Raw genomic sequence first — 21379 nt, 5'->3', positions numbered from 1 at the left:
AGTCTTTGATGTTTTCCAAGAGTGCTCTTAGCACCCTCAAAGTATTCAGAATTGCTTCCTTCTGCATTTCATATGGGGTTATATGTATTGGTAGCATATTTAAATACACTTTTGCTCCTGCTATTGGAACTGTCCAGATGTCTTTATTTACGTTGATCTAGTTGCTGCTTGCCAGTCCTGCCATCTTATGACTTTGTGGCTCTTGGTATGGAAGATACTTTAATCTGCGAGTTTACCTCAATGATTAATGGCACCTCCTTTTTTCTTGGACTATTATATCTGGTTAATTGCATGTATTTTCTTAACTTTGGTATTAGGTGAGCTAAAGTGATCTATAGTTCTTTGTGGTTTATGTTTCAATGCTTGTCAGCTATTTGTATAGTGTAGTGTTTGCACAATCTCTAGTGCAACAGTCTTGTCATGTTATTGTTCCTTTTAGTATGCACACCCTCAGCCATAACTGTATAACAACCAGCAACAAGATGTGAAAACTGTTTCCGGTTCTGTTTTACAGAATCTGCCTTTGTCCTTTTCCCCCATGTTTTCCATTCATTTTGTAAACTAAAGTACATAAAGTCAGCTATTGTGGCTGCCATTAATAGCCTTTCTTTTTTTGGTATAATTTATTTTTATTTTACATTTGTTGACCGGGCTAGTCCAGCTGGATATATGTCCATTTTCAGTGGAGGCCCGGGGAGAAAAGCTCCACAAATTACAACAACATAAAAGGTCAAGACAAAGACATTAACAGTAGAATTTGGTACATAAGAAGTTTTAAAAAATAATACAAGCCTAAGATTATATATTTTATATTTCAGTAGGGAAAGAAAACTTTAAGAATAGATGAACAAGACTAAGACATTTGCATTAGAAATGGTGTATTACAAATCTTTATAACATGTTACAAGCCTAGGATTTTATATTATGTATTCTGTTAGGGAAAGAAAACGAAATCTAAGACTAAACTAGATACAGCTAGTAGTTTATATCAATAAGTACTAAGGTCACACATAAACCCAAGAAAGAAAAACACTACAGATCAATAGATAAGAGTATAGAAGATCAACATACAAGGATGGATTTATAGTGTTCATTATCACCTAGGTTGTGATACTATATGAAGGTGTTTGATCATTCCACAGTGTATACATATTTACATGAGAAAAAAATCCTAAGGAAATAATTAGTGAGTAAACACAAGATCATGATCATGAGAGACTGGGAATTGTGGGAGTCTAGTTAATCAGGTGCTTAGTCTGGGTTAACACAGGGGCATAGCCAGTGTGATTTAAGGTAGGGTTTAAGCTTGCTTTTAAATAAGCTGACAGAGGATATTGAGGTTAGCTGGCTTGGGAGGATGTTCCAGGCTTTACCTACTGTACTGGAGAACAAGGTGTCACCAGCTGAGTTGTTGGATTTTGATATTTGTACAAGTATTTTATTAGATGAGCGTAAGGTCTTAAGTTTGTTATAGGGGATGACTAGGGATGTAAGTATGGGTGTATTTTGAGGTAAATACAGGATCTTATGGGCTACTGTAAGTTGATTAAAAAGTATTAGATTTAGCAGCTCTAACCATCCTAACTGATTCAGATTGATACAGTGAAGTGTTTTATAGGAGGACCCAGATGCAAATCTGGCAATATTGTTGTAGGAGGATGAAAGTTTACTCAGATTCCTTCTACATATTTTGGTATAGATAGGGGGAGGCATAGAGCAGGGTAGAGATGAGGTGGGTGCGAGCAATAGTAACCCTGGCTGGAGGTGTTAGAAAGGGTTTGATTCTATAGAGGGAACCTAGTTTCTTATTTACTGTTTTTATGCTGTTATTAATGTGAGGCTCAAAAGACAAGTTATTATCTATTAGTACTCCGAGTAGTTTGGTGGTTGGTTCAGGAGATATTATAGTTCCATTATTTGAGGTAATAGTAAAGTTAAGTGGGGAGGTTCTGCGGGTGGGGGTAAATAGTAGCATTTTAGTTTTTTTGGGGTTAAGAATAAGACGTCTTTGTAGAAGCCAGTTTTCAACTATACTAAAGGTCTTTTGGGTTAGTGACTGAAGTTTTGATTGAGAAGTAGCAGAGTAGTTAGAATCATTGATATGGCCTTAATGAGAATCCCTATACCTCAAGATGCTGACCATGCATCCTGTAGGCAGGGAATTGTCAGTTGTTGGATAGACTATGAAAGCAAGTGTTTTCGTTTTCCTTGTATATGAGGGCATTAAACTACTTTGCACGGATGCTGTACTTTCATAGTGACCTGTTGGATGAAGTACGGTAATCTGTTAAAAATGCCTGGGGAGAGCATACAGAGAGGCTTTAAAGGCCTCTGCAGCCTCCAGTTTGGGCACCTATGTTGTACACATAAATTGTAATGCAGTATATAGGCCTGTCAATTTAGTAGGATTTGAATTTGTCATATGTTAACAATACTGGTTGCATGTCACCAAACTTGCAAAAGAGGATGTTAAAGTATCCATTATGAATTTGTTCTTAAGGAGTCTGTTGTAACTAGGAGAAAAGGAAATCTGTGTTTACATCAAAGTCCATGAAGAAGAAAGGGTAAAACCTTTCTGACACAAATGTGATGTTTTGCTCCCCATAAAAAACATTCTGTTGAATGTACAGGAGCCATTGGTGACCTTTTTTTTTTTTTGTCAGAACTCACAGCCCTAACAAAAGAAGCTCAAGGAAAACAGAATTCTTTAGCTGTTTTTCAACAAAGGTACTGGTCTAGAAGCTGAGGTTCTTGATTTCAGGAAGTCTATAGGCAGCCCTAAGTTACCAGGAGCAGTTATTACTCCTGACCATAACTCTCATCACCTAGAATAGATGTGGTTAGAGTTGGTGGGTGAGAGTTTTCTTCCAGACTTCAGAATTATTTTCGGTACTTACGTATTATCGCAACCAGAGTTTAGCGGTAATACCACTTGCTTCCTGATATCGAAATCTGACCGTTACTGTTGTAGAAATGTCAGGAAATTTCTTTTCTTTCACAGTGAAGGTTGTTTTAAGAAAGGTTGTCAAGAACAACGGAGAAAGTTAGTGTCACTGTGGCTGTGTGCCAGCATTTGTGGAGCTATCTCATTTGTGCATTAACGGTGCTTACAGCCGACAGTAACTTTTGCTGGTGTTCTTGATAACCCTTCTTAAAACAACCTTCACTGTGAAATTCAATGCAATTTAAACATAACCATTCATTCCTGTGCCACTAATGTTAAATCACCCTTCCCTCTCTATCTTTGCCTGATGTCCTGAATTTCCAGCCAAGTAGCGAAACCTTTTATAAACAGTTGCTGCTGACAGTAACAACGTGATTCCTTACATGCAGAACGATGACTCTTTTTTTACTCCCCCGATTTTATATCTGAAGATTAAACAATGTGACATGTCACTTCATCCCCCAGCACGCACAGGTACACGTGCACACATACACACACACGCACTATGATTGATTGTCCAAAGGAATACAAAATACGAGTGCACAATTAATTGGCAGCGTTTCCTTCTGAAACTGCAGAAAACACAAAGAACTGTATAAGCAAAGTACAAATGTACAGCTTGCACGTTTTCCCGAGGGTCCAAACAGCACTTACATACCCGTTGAACATCATTCTGCTGAATACAAAACAACTATCGTACTGGCCATGAACATTTAGAGGGAATATTCCTGAATAGCTTGCCTTTGCTTCTCTTGGAGAATCAGCAAGGCAGGATGCGTCGTGGTGCGATGGAGTACACTGGCAGTTCACAGCAGAACTGAGACACGGCCGGCAGGACTCGGAAAATTGACAGTTAGTTCTCTATCTGCCTCATACCGTCTGTGACACAGTAGTACTTACTTGCTTACACTCCCCTTCCACCTTAATAAAACTGTTTCCCATGACACATTACAAGCTTCGGAAGCGCAAATATCTGGTTGCGATAATATGCAAGTACCTTATTTTCCATAACAAAACACTGTATGGGTAAGGGAGGTGGCTGCCAGTGCCACTTTTGTAAAATTCTGTTTTCTCCTTTCACCCACGTCTTTCTTCATCAACAAATGGTAGCAAGGAAGGTACGTATTCTTCTCTAGAAAAGCACTATCCAAATTGCTCGACCAGACTGACAAGAACTCTTATACTATTCAAGATTATTTTAGTGCTAAAAAGATGCATGACCTAAAGCCAGTTTTAGTTGCAAGTGACCTTAATATGTTCCTCAACAAGAAGCTCTTTTATATGGTCATCCTTTAGCCAGCACTTGCTCTTCTGATCAGAAGAGACTGGATGTGTTCTTTTAGCTCTGGAAAACACTTCTCCAATGTTATGTGCAGATTAAGTGGTAAAAAATATTCGGCAATTTTTTTTATTCCTTAAGGACTAGTCATTACTAGTTCAGAACATTTACCTTAGACCTTACATCTGTAATGAGGTCACAAAATTTATGTATGTTGCAGTTGCATTCATGTAACTATAAAGGTCATAATCTTGTCTCTGCTTAGTTGGCTGGTCCCTACTGACCACTCCAAAAACAATTCCTTTGTTCCTTAAAGGTAGGCTCTGTCCCAGATGTTGTAGTCCATAAGATCAATGTGAGCTTATATTATACAAAGTCTCACCAAACACCAACTCAGCTCTTGACTTTTGTAGATTGGATCCTCCATACTAAAACAAGTCTGATTTTTTTTTTTTTACCTTTTGACAGGGTTTTAGGTATCCTTTGAATGATCCCTCTTCTTTTTGTTGACTCACTACTGGGCCTTTGCCTCAGGCCTGTGAGGGTCATGGCAACAACTGTTTTGATTGTACTGTATACAAGTTTCATAAAGGTATATCACTGTGGGGTTTCCATTCAAATATCTGTATCACAAAAATACAGTCGGTGGATGAATCTGGTCAGACTTTTGATGGACAAACCTTTTGTGGAAACAGGCCCACAGTGACATTCTCTATAGATGTCTCGTAATCAGATTGCCATGGCTCTGTGGCACAAGGGTGTCGATCTAGGAGGAACTGAAGATTTATATCATTCTACTGGAGTTGAAAGCCATTCTTCTCTCAGTCCATGCTGTCCAGGACTGAATCATAGGAGGACCAATGTTTCTTCATTTGGACAGCCCAGCAGTAGTATAGGACATCAGCATGCAAAGGGAGGGCACATTCTTATTCCTTATCCAAAGAAGCTTTCCGGGTCTGATAGTGGGCTTTCTAGATGCACAGAAATGTATAAGTAGTTCACATTCTAGGAGAATCCAACTGTAAGGCACGTAGGTTGTGCAGAGACATCTTGATGCCGAACAAATGGTCTAGCAATCCCTCCATGGTGAAAATAAATAACATCCAAAATGTGGGTTGCCCATGGTAAGAGCTTTTTGCATGTGTCATGACTGCAAAGTGTTCAAAATTTTCTCTGATTATTCCTTCTCCCAGTGGTGATATGAACCCTTAGTTATACATTTATAAACCTAGTTTTTGCAATACATTTTTATTAAAACACAGTAGTTTGGTGGTATTTGGATCTTTTACTATAAACACGTACTACATAGAGCTTACTACCATATGGTTACTCTCAGAAATTGAAATAAATATATAGCCTTGTTATACACTTTTCCTAATGTCAGAAATGTGCATAACAACATAGTTAGTACTTCTCAAGACTTGCTTCACCTCACAGAGATCATCCACTACCGAATTGCATTCAAGAGCCATGACCGCTTTGAAAGCCAAAACACACACCAGCCAGCAACACTCAAAAAAATAAGTAAGGCAGACTGAAGTGTCTAACCTCTTTTAAGGTTATTGGTTGATGAGATGTGCATTTACTGCTACCATACAGACATTAGCCAAAAGCCAGGAATGTCGCAGCTTTCAGAGCTGTGCAACACTTCACACTGTTAGGGGAAGCTAAAGCTCTATGTATTATAAAGAATTATGACTGGGTTCTCCATTCTTAGCCAGTATATTGTGTATTCTTTAAATGCATTTAAAAATTCACCTCTCTAATGTTACTTAAAAAGAACATTTCTTGACATCTATTTCTTTATTTTATGAGTGGAGTTCTGATCGTAATCATCTGTTTTATGAAATAGAAAAAGTTACAAGAAAATGAGTCACTGTGGACAACACCCTTTCCCTAGGGTGCTGACCATGACCTCTGCATTATCTCTTGGTTTTGCATCCTCCACATACACTGCCTTGTTACTGTGGCGTTACATTTTCTCCTCTGTCTATGTATCATGAACCTAGAAGTGTATTCAGAGCAAGCTAACTGGAGTTGCAATTAGCATTTTAGTAAATCTGTATTGCTGTAGTACTTTGATTTGTATGCATAAACCAGGTAGTTGGTGTTATAGCAGCGGTGTGCCAATACAATACCATGCATGAATGAGTACTGTGAAGTAGGTATTCGGTGTTTGATGTATAGCGTCAGTGTGCTGATATAGTACTTGGCTTGTGTAAGTACTATGAAGTAGGCATTTGGTATTTATAACAGCAGTGTACTGATGTACTGTGGAATATGCATTTGGCATCTGGTGTACTGATATAGTACTGTGCATGAATGAATACTGTGGAATAGGCATTTGCTGTTATAACTGCAGTGTACTAATGTGCGAGTATTATAAAGTAGGAAATGGTGTGCGATTGTTATAGAAGCACTGTGCTGATGTAGTACCGTGCATGAATGAGTACTGCGGAATAGGCATTTGCTGTTATAACTGCAGTGTACTAATGTGCGAGTATTATAAAGTAGGAAATGGTGTGCGATTGTTATAGAAGCACTGTGCTGATGTAGTACCGTGCATGAATGAGTACTGCGGAATAGGCATTTGCTGTTATAACTGCAGTGTACTAATGTGCGAGTATTATAAAGTAGGAAATGGTGTGCGATTGTTATAGAAGCACTGTGCTGATGTAGTACCGTGCATGAATGAGTACTGCGGAATAGGCATTTGGTGTTGCAGTAGCATCAGTGGACTGGTGTAATACTTGGGAGTACTGTGAAGTATGCATTTAGTATTTGGCTCTGTAGTAACACTGTGCTGATGCAGTACTGTCTACATCTAAGTACTAAGAAATAATGTGTCTTGTGAAAAGGTGAATGCACTAAATAAATACAAAGTGGATGATGTAGCTAGTGGAGGTGTATGTTGGTGCTTCTTCTAAGGACCCAGTTGCATAATTTTAACCATTTTTGCTGCAGGTTTAGTAGAGGGAAAAGTAACTGCATTCCAGCATTTTAGATTCCTCACTCTTTTTTTGTAGATTGTTTGTTTGTTTTGCAAATGTTACATAGTTGTATGTTGCTTATGCATTTGGCCCATTTTTTTTTTGTTGATTGTTTTTCAAATGTTGCACTCCTGTTTCATGCTGCGTGATCGGACCAAATGCCTATTTTTGGGAATGGTGGATTGGACCTAGGGCCTGTGTTTAGGTATGGTTGATTGACCTAGGGCCTGAGTTTGAGGGTGGTGGATTGGACCTAGGGCCTATGTTTTGGGGATGGTGGATTGGACCTAGGGCCTGTGTTTGGAGATGGTGGATTAGATCTAGGGCTTATGTGTGCAGACAGCCAATTGGACATAGTCCCAGAGAGTGTGCAAATAAAAGTTGACTAAAAAAAATTTGAGGTCCTTGTAGATGATGACTTGTCATTTGATTATCTGTATAGATGCTACCATCATGAAAACAAAGCCTCTGTGGTGTTGAGAACCATGCCACTGAGGTAATTGCTCCCCTTTATACAACAGTTTTAGTATATTGTAACTTGTTATATAGCCTACTCTCATGCCATTTGGTACACCTGGGGAAGGTATAGAGAAGTCCTCACAAAGAGAAATAGAACTGCAAAGCTTGTCATACAGTGATAATTTACAGCAACTCCCTCTCTTCTCCGTATCTTAATGCCTTCTTAGAAGAGACCTGTGCCTGGCATACAGAGCATTAAAGGACTTCAGTATTTGAAACACTTTGCTTAGAATATCTCCCTGGTGATTTGAGCACAAGAGGATAGTCAGCATTAATAAAAACTAATATCAACTGCAGTGTGAAAACTGACAACTTCAAAGCCTGACACACCTGTGGAGTAAACTTCCTTTCTTAGTTAAAGTCAGCCAATCAGATTATAGCTTCAGGAAAGAACTAGGTTACCATATGAGCACATGGAGGTTCCATCATTGGTTCTGGGGCATCGGTTTCCTAGATGGGCCAGTAGGCTTTCAGCTTTTTCATCAAACCGACAAGCCTGGCAACTTGTGTCTTCTGAATTTGTTCTGTTTGTGAGTATGTTATATTTATATACAGAAGAAGAGGTCTGCCTCTTCTATGTGGTAGCTCTAGTTATTGCATAGCTGTTCCATCTGTAGCATCTGCATATTTGGGGATTATATCTGCTTATGTAAATCTAGTGAGAACATTGATTTATTCACTTTTACAGACCTAATATGTGACCATTCCAAAGCACTCCATCATCATGCGACGCACTGTATACCAGCTCATCTAACTGTACCAAATTCATTATAAGTGGATCGTATGAAGAAGGGAGGAAGTACAATTTTAATGAGATGATCCACAGACTGACATATGACAGTAGATTGTAGAATGTTTATTTGCAGATGGGGTTAAGAGAGGTTGTGTCCAGTGCCCATCAATGACCAATCCTTCTTATACACATTCTGTTTTGAGTTAAAAAACGGTCTGCCCTATGCTTGACTTTTCCCTTTGAACCCAGAACCCTTAGCTCTTTAAAATTTCTACTAACCTTTCCATCCCATTCTGAAAAAAAAACACATGCTAGCAGTAAAACAATTAATATGGAGTAACATTCCACACCACATTACATTAGTAGATGCTTTTCCCACGTTCTTGATCCATTTTAAGAATACCTGCTTTTAAAGTCACAGTGCAAATTTCATTTGTTGGTGTGGAATTACCAAGACTTTCTATCTTAGTTATTTGTATTTTCACCTTTTTTTGCCTGGGCTATGACGCACATGAGTGCTAAATCTCTGTAATTGTGCATTCTGAATTCTTAATAGAGTAACTAAACATTACTTTGATCTGACCACAACAACTAAGCGGCAAAGCCACACACAAGCAAAACCAAGAAGTAAAATCATGCAACTCAGGGAAGCCATGATAAACCAACTCTCTGGTCACACCACAAGTCAATCATAGAATGAAGAAACCAAAAGACAAATTATAAACACTTTAATCAATAGAAACCATTGAAGGCAATGTAAACCACACACCGTGAAACGTTAAGTGCTTTTGTCAGAGAACACGTACGGGCAGACATCATTCTATGATCGACTTGTGGAGTGACCAGAGAGTTGGTTTATCCCAGTTTCCCGAGTGGCATGATCTTACTTCTTTGTGATATTACTTTGATCTGACTTTTTTGGTATGTTATATTTTTTATTACCTTGTTAATGGCTGAAAGTGATTTGACTTCTGGTTTAGTCTACCTAACTAGTCACCAGAAATGAATGCAAATAAAATAAAGAAGTAGGGAGGGAGGTGATGGGTGAGGGAATGGAAGCTGCCTAGGGACTATCTGAGTCACTGTGCGGGTTTGGTAGGGTTTGTTTTTTTCCGTTAGCTTCTGTGTAATTGTGAGCAGCTTGTATGCACTTTGCATGACATTTACCCTACCTGTACTGTAGCCTTTTGTGTTATGGAACATTGTGCATGCTATAATTCAAAAGAGAAAATAGGATCTCCATCTTAACTGGAATACTTGAAATAAGTGTTAAATATTTATTGCATTGTTCATTGAGGATAAAACATTTCACTGAATTTCTAGTAATCTTTTAGCCTTTACTGGAAATTTATTGTGGCAGACGTACTACTGTTCAGTGTTTTACCTGAAATGCATTTCTACCATTCTGTAGGCTTCTACCTTCTGACTGGATGGAGACGAACATCTGAAATTGTTTACCTGTGTCCATCTGCTGGGGTGGACATCAAGCTTTAACTGTGGCCTTTACGACCTCCACATCATGGATGTGAGCCAACCAAAAGAGGATGTACCAAGTATCCAGTGTGATCTGGAAATTCAGCGCAGTTATGACATCATACCTTCCATCATCTGTGCAATGTGCTGCTTCTTTGGAGTTGTTTACTGTTTCTTTGGTATGTAGAAAGTTTTACTTCATTTTCTTCCTGCCATTATATTTTTAAAATTTAAAAACGGCTTGCTCCATTTAATTTAACCTGTCCTCAACCTCATCAGTTCCAGAGCTTGTACATGGGCTCAGTCAAATATCTCCATGTTGTAAGTATAAGTGCTCTGATTTTTTTTTTGTTTTTCACTAGCAAGTCAGATAACTCTCATTTCTTTTTTATATATTTTTAATAAAAATTGGCACTGGTGTTTTGGTCACAGAATGTTTAGGAAACATAATTTTGTAAGTTCATATTTACATCCCACCAGTCATAATTCTTTTAACGTTAAATGTGGTGTTGCTACAGGGCAGACAACTAGAATTTCAAATATGAGCAGTAAAGATTAAACTCTTTTGAGCTGAAATTGGATGAATATCTTTATTGCATGAGGTTATTTACTGGATATGCTAAATTTTATCTCAGAAGAAGTCAAATGCAGATGTTCTCCCTATATAAACAACAAAGACAGGAATAACCTAATTAGTTTAATAAGTAACAATATAGAAAGAAAAACAATTGTTATAAGATGCAATTGGAAGATTATGTATGGAAAAGATGAATTATTTATGATAATAGGGTTAGAGCAGTATTTTCTAAACAAAACGGACAGAAATTTAAAATACGTTAGAAATGCAAAAATATGATGTACCACAAGATGATTTTAACAGGCTCGTGTATATTTAAATGTGACATGTGAAAATACCGTCAATTTACTTCTGGAGCACCTTTTATTAATGTGGGGAATTGCAAAACTGTCATCTCAGTAAAAGAACTTTTTATTTATGGAAGTAAGTTTGTTGTTTACTTTGCCACATGCACGTACTGCAGCTGTTTACCGTGCTGGAAAAACAACCAGAGCAGCAAATAAAAGGATTTATGAACATAAGTATGCCATTAGGCAAAAGGATACCAACAATCCCCAATATAGACATGCTAAAAAATTGGGGATTATAAGAAGTTTGTGTTCTTAGTATTGGACGTTGTACATTTTAGCCTAAGGGGAGGAGAGCTTCAGACATTACAGGAGAGAAAGGAGCTAATTTTACAATTAGAACTAAATGCTATTATTATTATTATTTTTTTTTAATAAATTAGGACTATTATGATAGTGGGAGAGTACCGTTTGGTAATGGTGACTATTGGTGTGGAGTCTGATAGTACTCTGAAGGCACTTCCAGACAAAAGTGAATCTTTGTTAAATGGAAATTTGGTAGTTATTTTCAATATAATTGTATTTTGGGACAAGGAACAAAGACATGAATAGTAGATTCATTTTTCCCACAAGAAAGCAATCTTTCATTCAATCAAATATAAGACATCTGGCCTTTTTTGATGACCCAGTATCCAGATAAAATCATAAAGGAAGGTTATTTTTCTTCTAACAACAGTTTAAGTGTAATTCACTTTTTAAGATGGGCCTTTAGAGTATTCCATTCAGTTCCAATAAAGTAAGTTTCCACGACCTACTGGCTACATTTCTGCTTACCACATTGCACAAGTTTGTTAGTTTCCATTTCTACAGTTTCTACCATACGTTTGGACTTGCAGAACTGTAAAACTGGTGCCAAAATGCCTTGCAGTGGAACACCATTTCTCATTATAACTTTTTAAAGACTGTCCTTGTAAAGTTATCCTAAATGCATGTCCTTATAGTGTCAAAAATACAAAAAAGTAATATAAAACTGTCTGAATTTTTTCAACCCCCCCCATTATTTTTATGCTGCTGTAAGATTCCCCTCTTGATAGTGTTGAGCTTCTTCCACTGATGCCTGAAAGAGAAGACTGCCGTTGATTACAAGTATCTAAGAAAGTGAAAGTGTTTTTATGCATACCATTTTAAACAGTGTTCATTGTTTTAGGGAATTACGTTTAGGCCATATAGCAATGTGCCACTGTGTCTGTGGCGAAGTCAAAACACCAAAATAATAGGTAGCACTGTAAAATAGTGTACTGAAAAATAAAGCTGTTTATTGCTTTGTTTTTTGTTTTTTAGCACCACTCATACAAAGTCTAAATAAAATGACACAGAGGGCAGCCCTGGTTTATTCCTTTTTCTAGCCAAACACAATTCCCCTCATTCTCGTTAACCATTTAGATGTTCCTGTCATAACCAGAGACAACATTTTGGAAAAAAACAAACCGTTTCAACATACCAAATAAAGCCTCATGAGAATGTGGATTTTAAGCTTTTGTGACCTCAAAAGTCCACATAAGACCTCTGGGCATACCTAAATGCAAATGCCAGTTACGTAATTAACAATAAAATATCACCAGCTTTGCATCCTGAAGTCAAGCCATGAATCTCATCTAACGTCATGTTTTAATTCTCATTTGAATCATTTTCTGCAATGTGACTTCCATCAACTTGTAACCTTGGTTCAACAGGCAAATGAGTTTCCAGTTTAATAAATCAGCTTTATTCTTACCTTCCCATAATAACTTAATTTCTATAGTAAGTAATATGTAATCCCAAATCTCTGCAGCTTCCTTTACAAACAGAATTCATTCAGTTAGGGCTGCCACCTTTTCAGATTGCCAAAGTGGGACATTTTTGGTACAAATGTCAGATTTTGGAGGGCAAAACATACTCACAGCCAGTACAAAGGACATGACTTCACTTTTTTGCCTAAATAAAAGTTTATTTTTGTAGCATTTTAGTTGCTTATTCTGTTTCTTATAACATTTAGGTGTTTCCGATACAGAATAACAGTTTTATGCAACTATTACATAAAAAACAGGAAATATGTTTGTCCTAAAATCTCATGACATTTGCCATTTTTCCGATTTCTTTGCAGGGCACAACTGCCCAAAGAGGGACTGTCCCTCGCAAAGTGGGACAGGTGGTAACCCTACATTCAGTACTGCCAACAACAGCCTCAGTGAGAGGCCTAGAATATTTAAGGGCCAGCTTAAAGTAATTTTATCAATTGCCATTTGATCTTACTCGTTCAGTTTCTTCCCAGAAACAACCCTCCCTCATCTCCAAATATTTCCTTTTTAATTTAATTGCGAAAAACAGCTTGCTAGCTGCTTAAGGTTTTCTGCACAGTTGTCACAAATTTCCAAGATGCTGTCTTAAAGCCTTCTGTGTGTAGTCAAGTTTTCTGTGAATTAGCATTTAAAATGAGAAAATGCCCCCCTTCTTTTTGGTTCACTGAAATATCTCTTTTTGCAACCATTCTTTTATTGCACATTGATATTCAGGGATTTGAGTTGATCAGTATGCTTTCAATTCCCCATGACAGACAGTTGTATTGTAAAGCGCTATCTTCATGAGCCTTCCTGGCCCAAGCTCTCAGAACATTACAGCATCTCTTGTATTCTTAAAGCAGCTTTACCTTTGGTAATACCACCAGGGTATCCAGTTATCATAAACAGTCCTTAAGGCCAAATTTTCTTTAAACCTTTATTGAATAAAGACTCATTTATTCCTTTTTGGTATATTTTTCCCTATTTTGTATGTACCATGGATAACAATTTCTCAAAAAGATGACTTGTCTTCAGTCTGTAAAGTCCTATGATCTGAGAAACACCATTAATGTCCCTTCAAAAAGAAGCCACAAGTAAAAAGAGTGAAAAAATGTCGACCCCCTAGAGGAAACATAAAACTTATCAAGTAATTGCTTACAAAATCTGACGTCAGCATTTTTCAGCCTCCCTGCATTTCCTGTTTTGGATCATCCATTAGACTGCATTAAAAGACCATAGACTCTAGACCAAAACTGTAGCAGCAATTTAAATTGTAACTCTTTTCTTAGTTTGAGGGTGGAACAGTAAGTATAATTGTTTCCAGCAATATTTCTATTCAGAATAAATAGCTGTCCGTGTACAAAGCTCAATAACATATTAATCTTGGATTTCAATATCCCTCTTCAGAGTCACAGTAGTTATAACAGAACAAACTTTAATCCCAAAGGACCAAAAGTCAGTGCTTCTTAGAAAAATATACATACCTACTGTTCAGTGACGCTTGTCTGAGATCCTGTAAAACATAAATATCTACATTCAACGATTTAAGCCGGTTGCCTGCACTCCATCTTCTAGAATAAGACTTTATGCTTTTATCATGCAATGTTAATATTCTCACAAATTTTTCCATCTTTGTCACGTTTTTCTATCAAGGACCCCTTTATCAGTAAGCTTAACTTCTCCTACTGTTACTTCTTTCTTTCTTTGCAGTGGAAGTAGGATCATCTAAGGGACCTATGAGTTTGACAGATTGAAAGGAGACTTCCTGTTCAGCTACTACAGATTCTATATTCCTAGAAAGAACAGATTTTGTTTCATTATGTAAATAAATTTCATTAGAGTAGATTCTTCTAAAACTTTTTTTTTTTTTTTTTAATTTTGGGACATTCTATCTAAAAGGAGGTCTGCCTCCCCCAACATCTAGTATACTAGTTTCCTCATGCCCCAAATAACAACAGTCTGTGCACTGGACAGACTCCTTTAAAGTACCCCCAACCGTAATAATCCTCCCCCACCAAAAAAAAAAAAAAATCTTCCATTGCTCTCTATACTAAGGAATGCAACTACTTTTCACAAATAACTGCCAGTTTTTGTTGACCTTGAGCATTATGTAATTCTATCATCCCACTCATCCCCAATTTAGCTTTAATTTATTATGCAGTACAGTTCGACAGTATATGGCCAGTTCAGATCTTACATCTGATGTCAGCAAATAACATTCATACACCAGATTTTAACTTTCTGGTATGTCTAAGGTGGAGATAATTTCTAAATTCAAGTAATAGAGGGCTTCCCAGGGAAAATACATTATAGCTACTTAAGTCCAAAATGTGTCCTACTTGTCCATGGGGTCCCTGGAGATTTATTAAATCAATAACAACAGCATGAGGCATCTTTTTTTCATTCTAGCAGCATCACTCAAAGCTTGATCTGATGCCTACACCATTTTGTTTTTTTTAACACCTTACCTGCTTTCACAAGGATCATAGCACTTTTTAGCACTTTAGCACTTTTCTTGGACTTTGCATCCTAGAGAACAGCGAGTGATAATCTAAGCATTTCCTGAGCTGTGCTTGGCCATGTTTCAGTTTCAGGAGTTAGTGTTTGGGATAAAACAGGGCAGTGAATGAACACTCAGATGTGGTGTGAAAATCAAGTCCTCTGACAAACACAGACGCATCCACAGATTCCTCTATTTTTCCCTAGACCATAAGACTTCATCATCTAATGCTCGAGTGTTTCTCCTTTCATTCTAGCAGCTGCTGTGTGAACTGACCTCTGTGAGACAGAGTAACAAACTCCACAGTTTCTAACCACAACTCCACACTTCAGTCCTGCATATTGCTTCTTTTAGTATTGATTCCTACAGAAAGCTATCCCAGCAAGAACAGGGGTATTCTAGCATTGTCCTTGCCAGAGTTATGTCCTCTGTATACTTACCATTTTGGCTCTCTCCTGAAAGTAGGCTATAAGCTTAGTGTGACTAATCCAGTAAAGAAAAGTGCAAGCAGCCATGGTAGTGAGTCTGATGAAAGGATGACAGTCTGTGGGATATGACAGAGGGTCATTGTAGCAACCAGTCCTTAAACGTCTTCAGAAGTAGCCTATAATGTAGTATCGCACCATGGAAGGGTATGGGTAATTTATATATTACCCTCTGTGGTTGGTAACTTTGGTAACTTGGGCATGAGGGCACAGCATGAATAACCAAATAATGCCCCCAGAATGAATAAATACGTACCACACAATCCTCTTGTGGTATGGTGCCATTATACAGTGGCTTTATTTAAAAAAGGAGCACCTTACCTTCTTAAAATAAGGCCGATTTATGATGTGTTTTGTGCCACTGTTAGTGTGGCTGTTTTACAGAACTGTTAGAAAGTAATGCCTTGGCAGGATATGTAATAATTATAAAGGCAATCCGCAAGTAATTTCAGTACATTTTATTGGGGGTAACAGAGTTCTTTTCACATTAAAAACCTTTAGTTTAGCATTGCCATTTAGGAAGAGTTTAAAATTATAGCGCCTTTGGTAGCTTTTTGACAACCAAACTGATTCTTTGGAACGTTATGCTTTTTACCTTCCCACTGCAGTGTATTACTTTTTAGTAAGAGGGTAAATCCATTTCACTACATAATTGTATTTTGTATGCATTGTGTGTGTGTGTTTGCACTGAATGCATGGGGATTTGTAATTCTATAAATTAGCTCTTATACTGTAGTTTAAGGAACAAATTTCTTGATGAGTGGTGAAGGTAACAATGCATAGAATTCGAGTTACATTAGAGTTCTTCAAAAATAGTTGTTTAGAGGCAACTTTCCCTTAATCCACTGGTTAATTAAGCCCCCACTCCATCTACAGTATGGAAGTGTTACTTTCACTATCTATGGATATCTATCACTGTAACTTCAGTTTGTAACTGAAATGACAAAAAGTAGTGATGCCCCCTCCTGTCCCCATCAAAGGACCCTTATGTACCAGAGTGCGACTCCATCTTAAGTAGTGTCTAGCAAAGATGTATCCAGCCTTTTAGATCTGGATGAAGAGGCCAAAAGATAAAAGTGGCTAAAGGCAGGGAAGCCCATTTGTTAACTTCAGAATCATAAAATTGATATGCTGTCTCATCTTGGTTGTAAATCCAAGGACATAACCAACCATTGGCTGAATCAGTAGTGTACATATGGCTATGGTGAAGAAGTCTCCTTTCTCTACAAGGTACTCTGAAAAATGTTCAGAGTTCTTTTACACTTTGAAGAGCTGGATGAAATAGTTTCTTCATGTGATGCTGGCAAGTTTTATGTGCCTCTGATGGAGAATTTGCCAAAGTGTGAACCAAATATAAAATCTGAGGAGACATTTTGAAGAGAACATGATTTCAAAAGTGCATAGAAAATGTCTTGAACTGATTTACCATACTTTCCAGTTATTTACTCATTTTGTTAATTAAACCTAGAACCTATTTTAACAACCGTCCCCCTTGCACCCGCCTGCTGCCCCCCAAACCAGTTAGCCACTGCTGATTATTTTACACCCGTTGCAAGACAGTACTGTCTCACTTGTTCATTTTGGAATTAGGGGGCATAGAGGGGGCCTGCCATTTTATGTAGGTCTGGGAAGGTACGTGTCTGTGGTCCTGATCCACCCCATGAGCATGCCAGTTATTACTCATGAGTTATGAGCAGTGGGTTACAGTGGCTGAGTAAACCCCCCTCCACAAGGTATGTTTTCAGTCATCTGCTGAGCCCCTATAATGTTGTGGGTGTTTCCTACCAGTCTCCATGTTTCCCCAAGTTTTAGCAGGAGTAATAATGGAATAGTAGAATAGTGACTAACCCACATCTAAGGAAGCCCCTTCCTTACCATCATCATCAGCCCCCTTTTTCTTATTTTCTACATGAGGTAGCGATGTTGTGTCAGCTGTCGCAGTCTCTCCCTATTCGATGACACTCTTTTACCTTCTTTGACACTCATGCCTGACTGTCGCAGACCTTCTCTCATAAAATCCATCCACCTCATTGCTGGATGTCCTCATTTCCTTATGCCTTCTTCCTATCTGTCCCAAATCTTCTTTACCAGATTATTTTCTGCTTTTCTGCACAAGTGCCTGAATCGGCATAATCTCTTCTCTTTTAACTTTTCTGCGATTGGAGCTACTTTGCTTTCAGTCTTTTTGTCTTCATTTCTTTGTCTGTCCCACAGTGTGCATCCTACCACTTCATCTCTGTCACTTCCTGCTTCTTCATCTACTCTGCCTTTACTGCCCAGGTTTCTGTACCATACATTAGTACTGGTCGCACGGCACCACTGTTTTGTATACTTTACTTTTCAGATTCTTTAGGATTCTTCTGTCATACACTACACCTGACACTCGGCGCCAGTTGGCTGTAGCCCTTCTGATTCTAGCTTCGACCTCCTCATTCAGACTTCCCTTCTCCTTAACCACTCCTCCCAGATGCTTTAAGCTGTCAACCTGTTCCACTGTCTTCCCTTATATCTCAATTCTCAGCTTCTTCTGATTTCCCCCATTTGCTGCATTACAGCTGTGTTCTCCGTACTCAGTTTCATCCCAGGTGCCTTCAGTTTTGCATTCCATTCCCCTTTCCTTTGCTGAAGTTCCTACTCAGAGTCTGCCTGTAATCATAATACAGTTGGGACACTGCTTGAAAGGTGTCACCTGTGATATGGATGGACACCCTTGCCTGTGTACAACCAATTCAACCACTTTACAGTTGTTTAGCAATATTCTACATGTTTAAGTCATTCTGTCTTAACATGTAAATTGAGATGCGAGTATCTAGGTATTTAGTAACCAGCCAGTCTATTTAAATGTTGTTCTCTTTTTATCCCCTGTGCCTGACAATTATGTGGCTAACCACCCTAGTCAAACTGTATTAGTTCCCATACAAGAAGGCAGACAGTCATGGTGATGTCATCCAGACGACCCTGACGAGTTTCTGTATATGGCCTAATGTGTCTCTCTGCTAGCTGGCATGCATCTGCACTTGAATGAGGACCTATTACACCTTCTCATCTGTGTGAGCTTGCTTTCACACATACACAATAAAGGCTTCATCATACTGCAGTTTCAATTACCCAAACATCAATTGGGAAAACTACTCATAGGTTGGTACTAGGCAATCGGCCCTAGGGCCTATACAAGCCTAGCCATAACAATTCCCTGGCTATTTCTTCCCACACTATTTACTTCCTGGACCCCTGACTGACGTGATCCCCGGGGTGAATTTCCTTTCTCCCATCCAATCATCAAGGTTCCTTTTGAAGATGGCCAAAGAGGTGCTCTGCTTGACATGTATGGGCAGCCTGTTCCAGAGTCTGGGGAGTCTCTGGGTCAGGAACCTATCCCTCCAGCATGTTTTGTTTATTGTGATGACAAGATTTAAATCCCTGGAGCGTGTGGCTCTGAGGGATTGGGATTTCTTTAAGTGTAGCATGTCCAATAGCTCTCGGTTTGACATGGCCTTGTATGTTAAGCAGAGATCGCCTCTGAGTAGATGATATGTGACAGAGTATAGCTGGAGTTTTTTAAGGCGGTCAGCATAGGTCATTTGCTTTAGGCCTGTGATTCTTTTAGAGAGGTATTTCTGCGGCCTTTCCAGTTGTTGCAGGTGTCTTGAGAGGTACATACCAAATGGGGCGATGTATTCTATAATGGGTCTAATGAGGGATGAGTACAGTGGGACAATAACCTCCTTTTTTCTGGATGAAAAGCCCTTAGTGATGAGGTGTGCCACGTAGAAGGATTTCCTGACTGTTGTGGCGATGTGGTTATCGAAGGTGAGACCACTGTCCACCTGTGTCCCTAAGTCTCTTATCACACTTTCAATGTTTAGTGTACTGCCACCTATGTGGTAATTCATGGGTACATGTTTTTTCCCAAAGGGGATAACTATACATTTCTTGGCATTGAGCTTGAACCCATGGCTCTCGCACCAAGCATCTGTTTCTGTAAGGCCCTTTTGTAGAGTATCCGCATCATTTGGAGATTCAATAATGGCTTCCAGTTTGCAGTCATCTGCGAACTTTGTTAGCCAGAGTCCCTTAGTATTGGCCTGTACTTCAGAAAAGTAGATGCCAAACAAGAGTGGTCCCAGGACTGAATCCTGAGATACTCCACTTGTCACTTGTCTGGAGTTGGATTTGGAGTCAGCTACTTTTACAGTGTGGGTTCTGTCAGTAAGCCAGTTGGCAACCCATCAAGTGACATAGGGATTAATTCCCAGCTTAGTAAGTCTATCTATGATTCCAGAGTGGGGGATGGTGTCAAAGGCCTTGGCAAGGTCCAGATAGGCTGTGTGGACAGCCTTACCCTCGTCCATGGCTCTGGAGTCTGATTCAAAGAAGTCAATCAGGTTCAGGAGACAAGATCGGCCCTTCACGAACCCAAACTGGGTGGGGTCCAGTGTTTGAAGGTTGCCAACGTCTTTGTTTATAAGTTCCATGGTAATATGTTCCATGGCCTTGCAGATCAGGCTCGTCAGACTTTTGGGGCGGTAGTTCCCGGGATCCAAGGTGGATCCCCCTTGTGGAGTGGGATAACTGTAGCTGTGCGCCACTCAGTGGGCACGAAGCCTGAGGTGAGGCTATGATTAAACATGACACTTAGGTGAGGTGCCAGTTCATTTTGTAGTTCATGTAGTACACAGCCTGGGATGTCGTCTGATCCCATGGATGCTGTATTCTTAGCTTTAGAGAGTGTGTTTTTTACCTGTGTGGACGTTATTACCAGAATTTGGCAATCTTCCGGTATTGAGATGGGCCATTTAGGGGGTGAGAGGGGGTGAAGTTGGCACTGAATCGATCTGCCAGGATATTGGCAATATCCTTGGGATCAGTATATTTAATGCCATTCTGTTGTAGCTCAGAGCAGATCTGAGCATTGCCATTTAGATTCTTGACATAGTTATAGAATGCCTTGTGGTTGTCTTTGGAATCTTTGGCAATTTTATTTTCGAAACTAGCTTTGGAGGATTTTATGAGGGATATCAGCTTCTTAGTGAGGCTGGTAAGGGAGTTATTTGCATCCTGGGATTTTCCTGTTTTCTGCAACAGTTTCTTCCTTTTGTTGTAAAGTTTGTTTATAGCAGGGGACCACCAGATTGGCTTCATTTTTTTTGGAGGAGAGCATCTTGGCTCTATTTGGCATGGCGCGATTCATGCATGAGTGGATGTGCTCTTACAGTGCCTTAGTGTAGGACTCAGCAGTTAAACTTTCAGTTCCCGTCTGCATGGGTGTAATGAAGTTTGTCACTTCTGACTTGAGTAGCATGAAGTTGGCTTTGGAGAATTGTTTTATGGAGGTTTCCTTACTGGGGGGTGGGGTACTCAAGTACTAATACCTTTGCTCAATGCTTCCTGGAATATATTAACTCAAATGCCCTGGACCAGCTTATCAACAACCCCACAAGGGGCAACTTGATAGATAGATTCCTGTCCCAGAGACTTCCCATACTCTGGAATAAACTACCTATCTATATCAAACAAGGCTCCTTATTAGCACTCTTCAAGAAAAATCTTGATGATTGGATGGGAAATAGGAAATTCACCCCGGGAATCACCTCTGTGGCTCTGCTTAACAGTGGCACAGGAAAATAATTTTCTTGGGTGGCAAAAGCCAGGGTACGTTTTTGGCTGGTCTTGTATAGGCCCCAGGGCCGATAGCCTAGTACCTACCTATGAACAATGTACTGGACCTAGTCATCACCAACATGGGGGGCAAGTGCTCCATACCCAAGGTAAATT

General features: G+C 39.0%; 1 protein-coding gene across 1 annotated transcript in view; it reads left to right on the top strand.

Annotated features, from left to right (window-relative positions):
* Positions 1–21379, top strand: part of LOC122811730 (transmembrane protein 198-like) — a 241680-nt gene that overhangs the window by 160836 nt on the left and 59465 nt on the right. The window contains exon 2 of the mRNA XM_044083773.1: positions 9877–10117. Within this exon, the coding sequence (XP_043939708.1) occupies positions 9985–10117 (133 nt within the window). The 5' untranslated portion in view covers positions 9877–9984. The remainder of the gene's footprint in view (positions 1–9876; positions 10118–21379) is intronic.

The sequence above is a fragment of the Protopterus annectens genome, chromosome 9.part0 (genome assembly GCF_019279795.1).
Source record: "Protopterus annectens isolate FY-2018-M chromosome 9.part0, PAN1.0, whole genome shotgun sequence".
Taxonomy (NCBI): Eukaryota; Metazoa; Chordata; order Ceratodontiformes; family Protopteridae; genus Protopterus; species Protopterus annectens.
The sequence above is the reverse complement of the archived record's forward strand: the minus strand, read 5'-3'. Positions and strand labels throughout refer to the sequence as shown.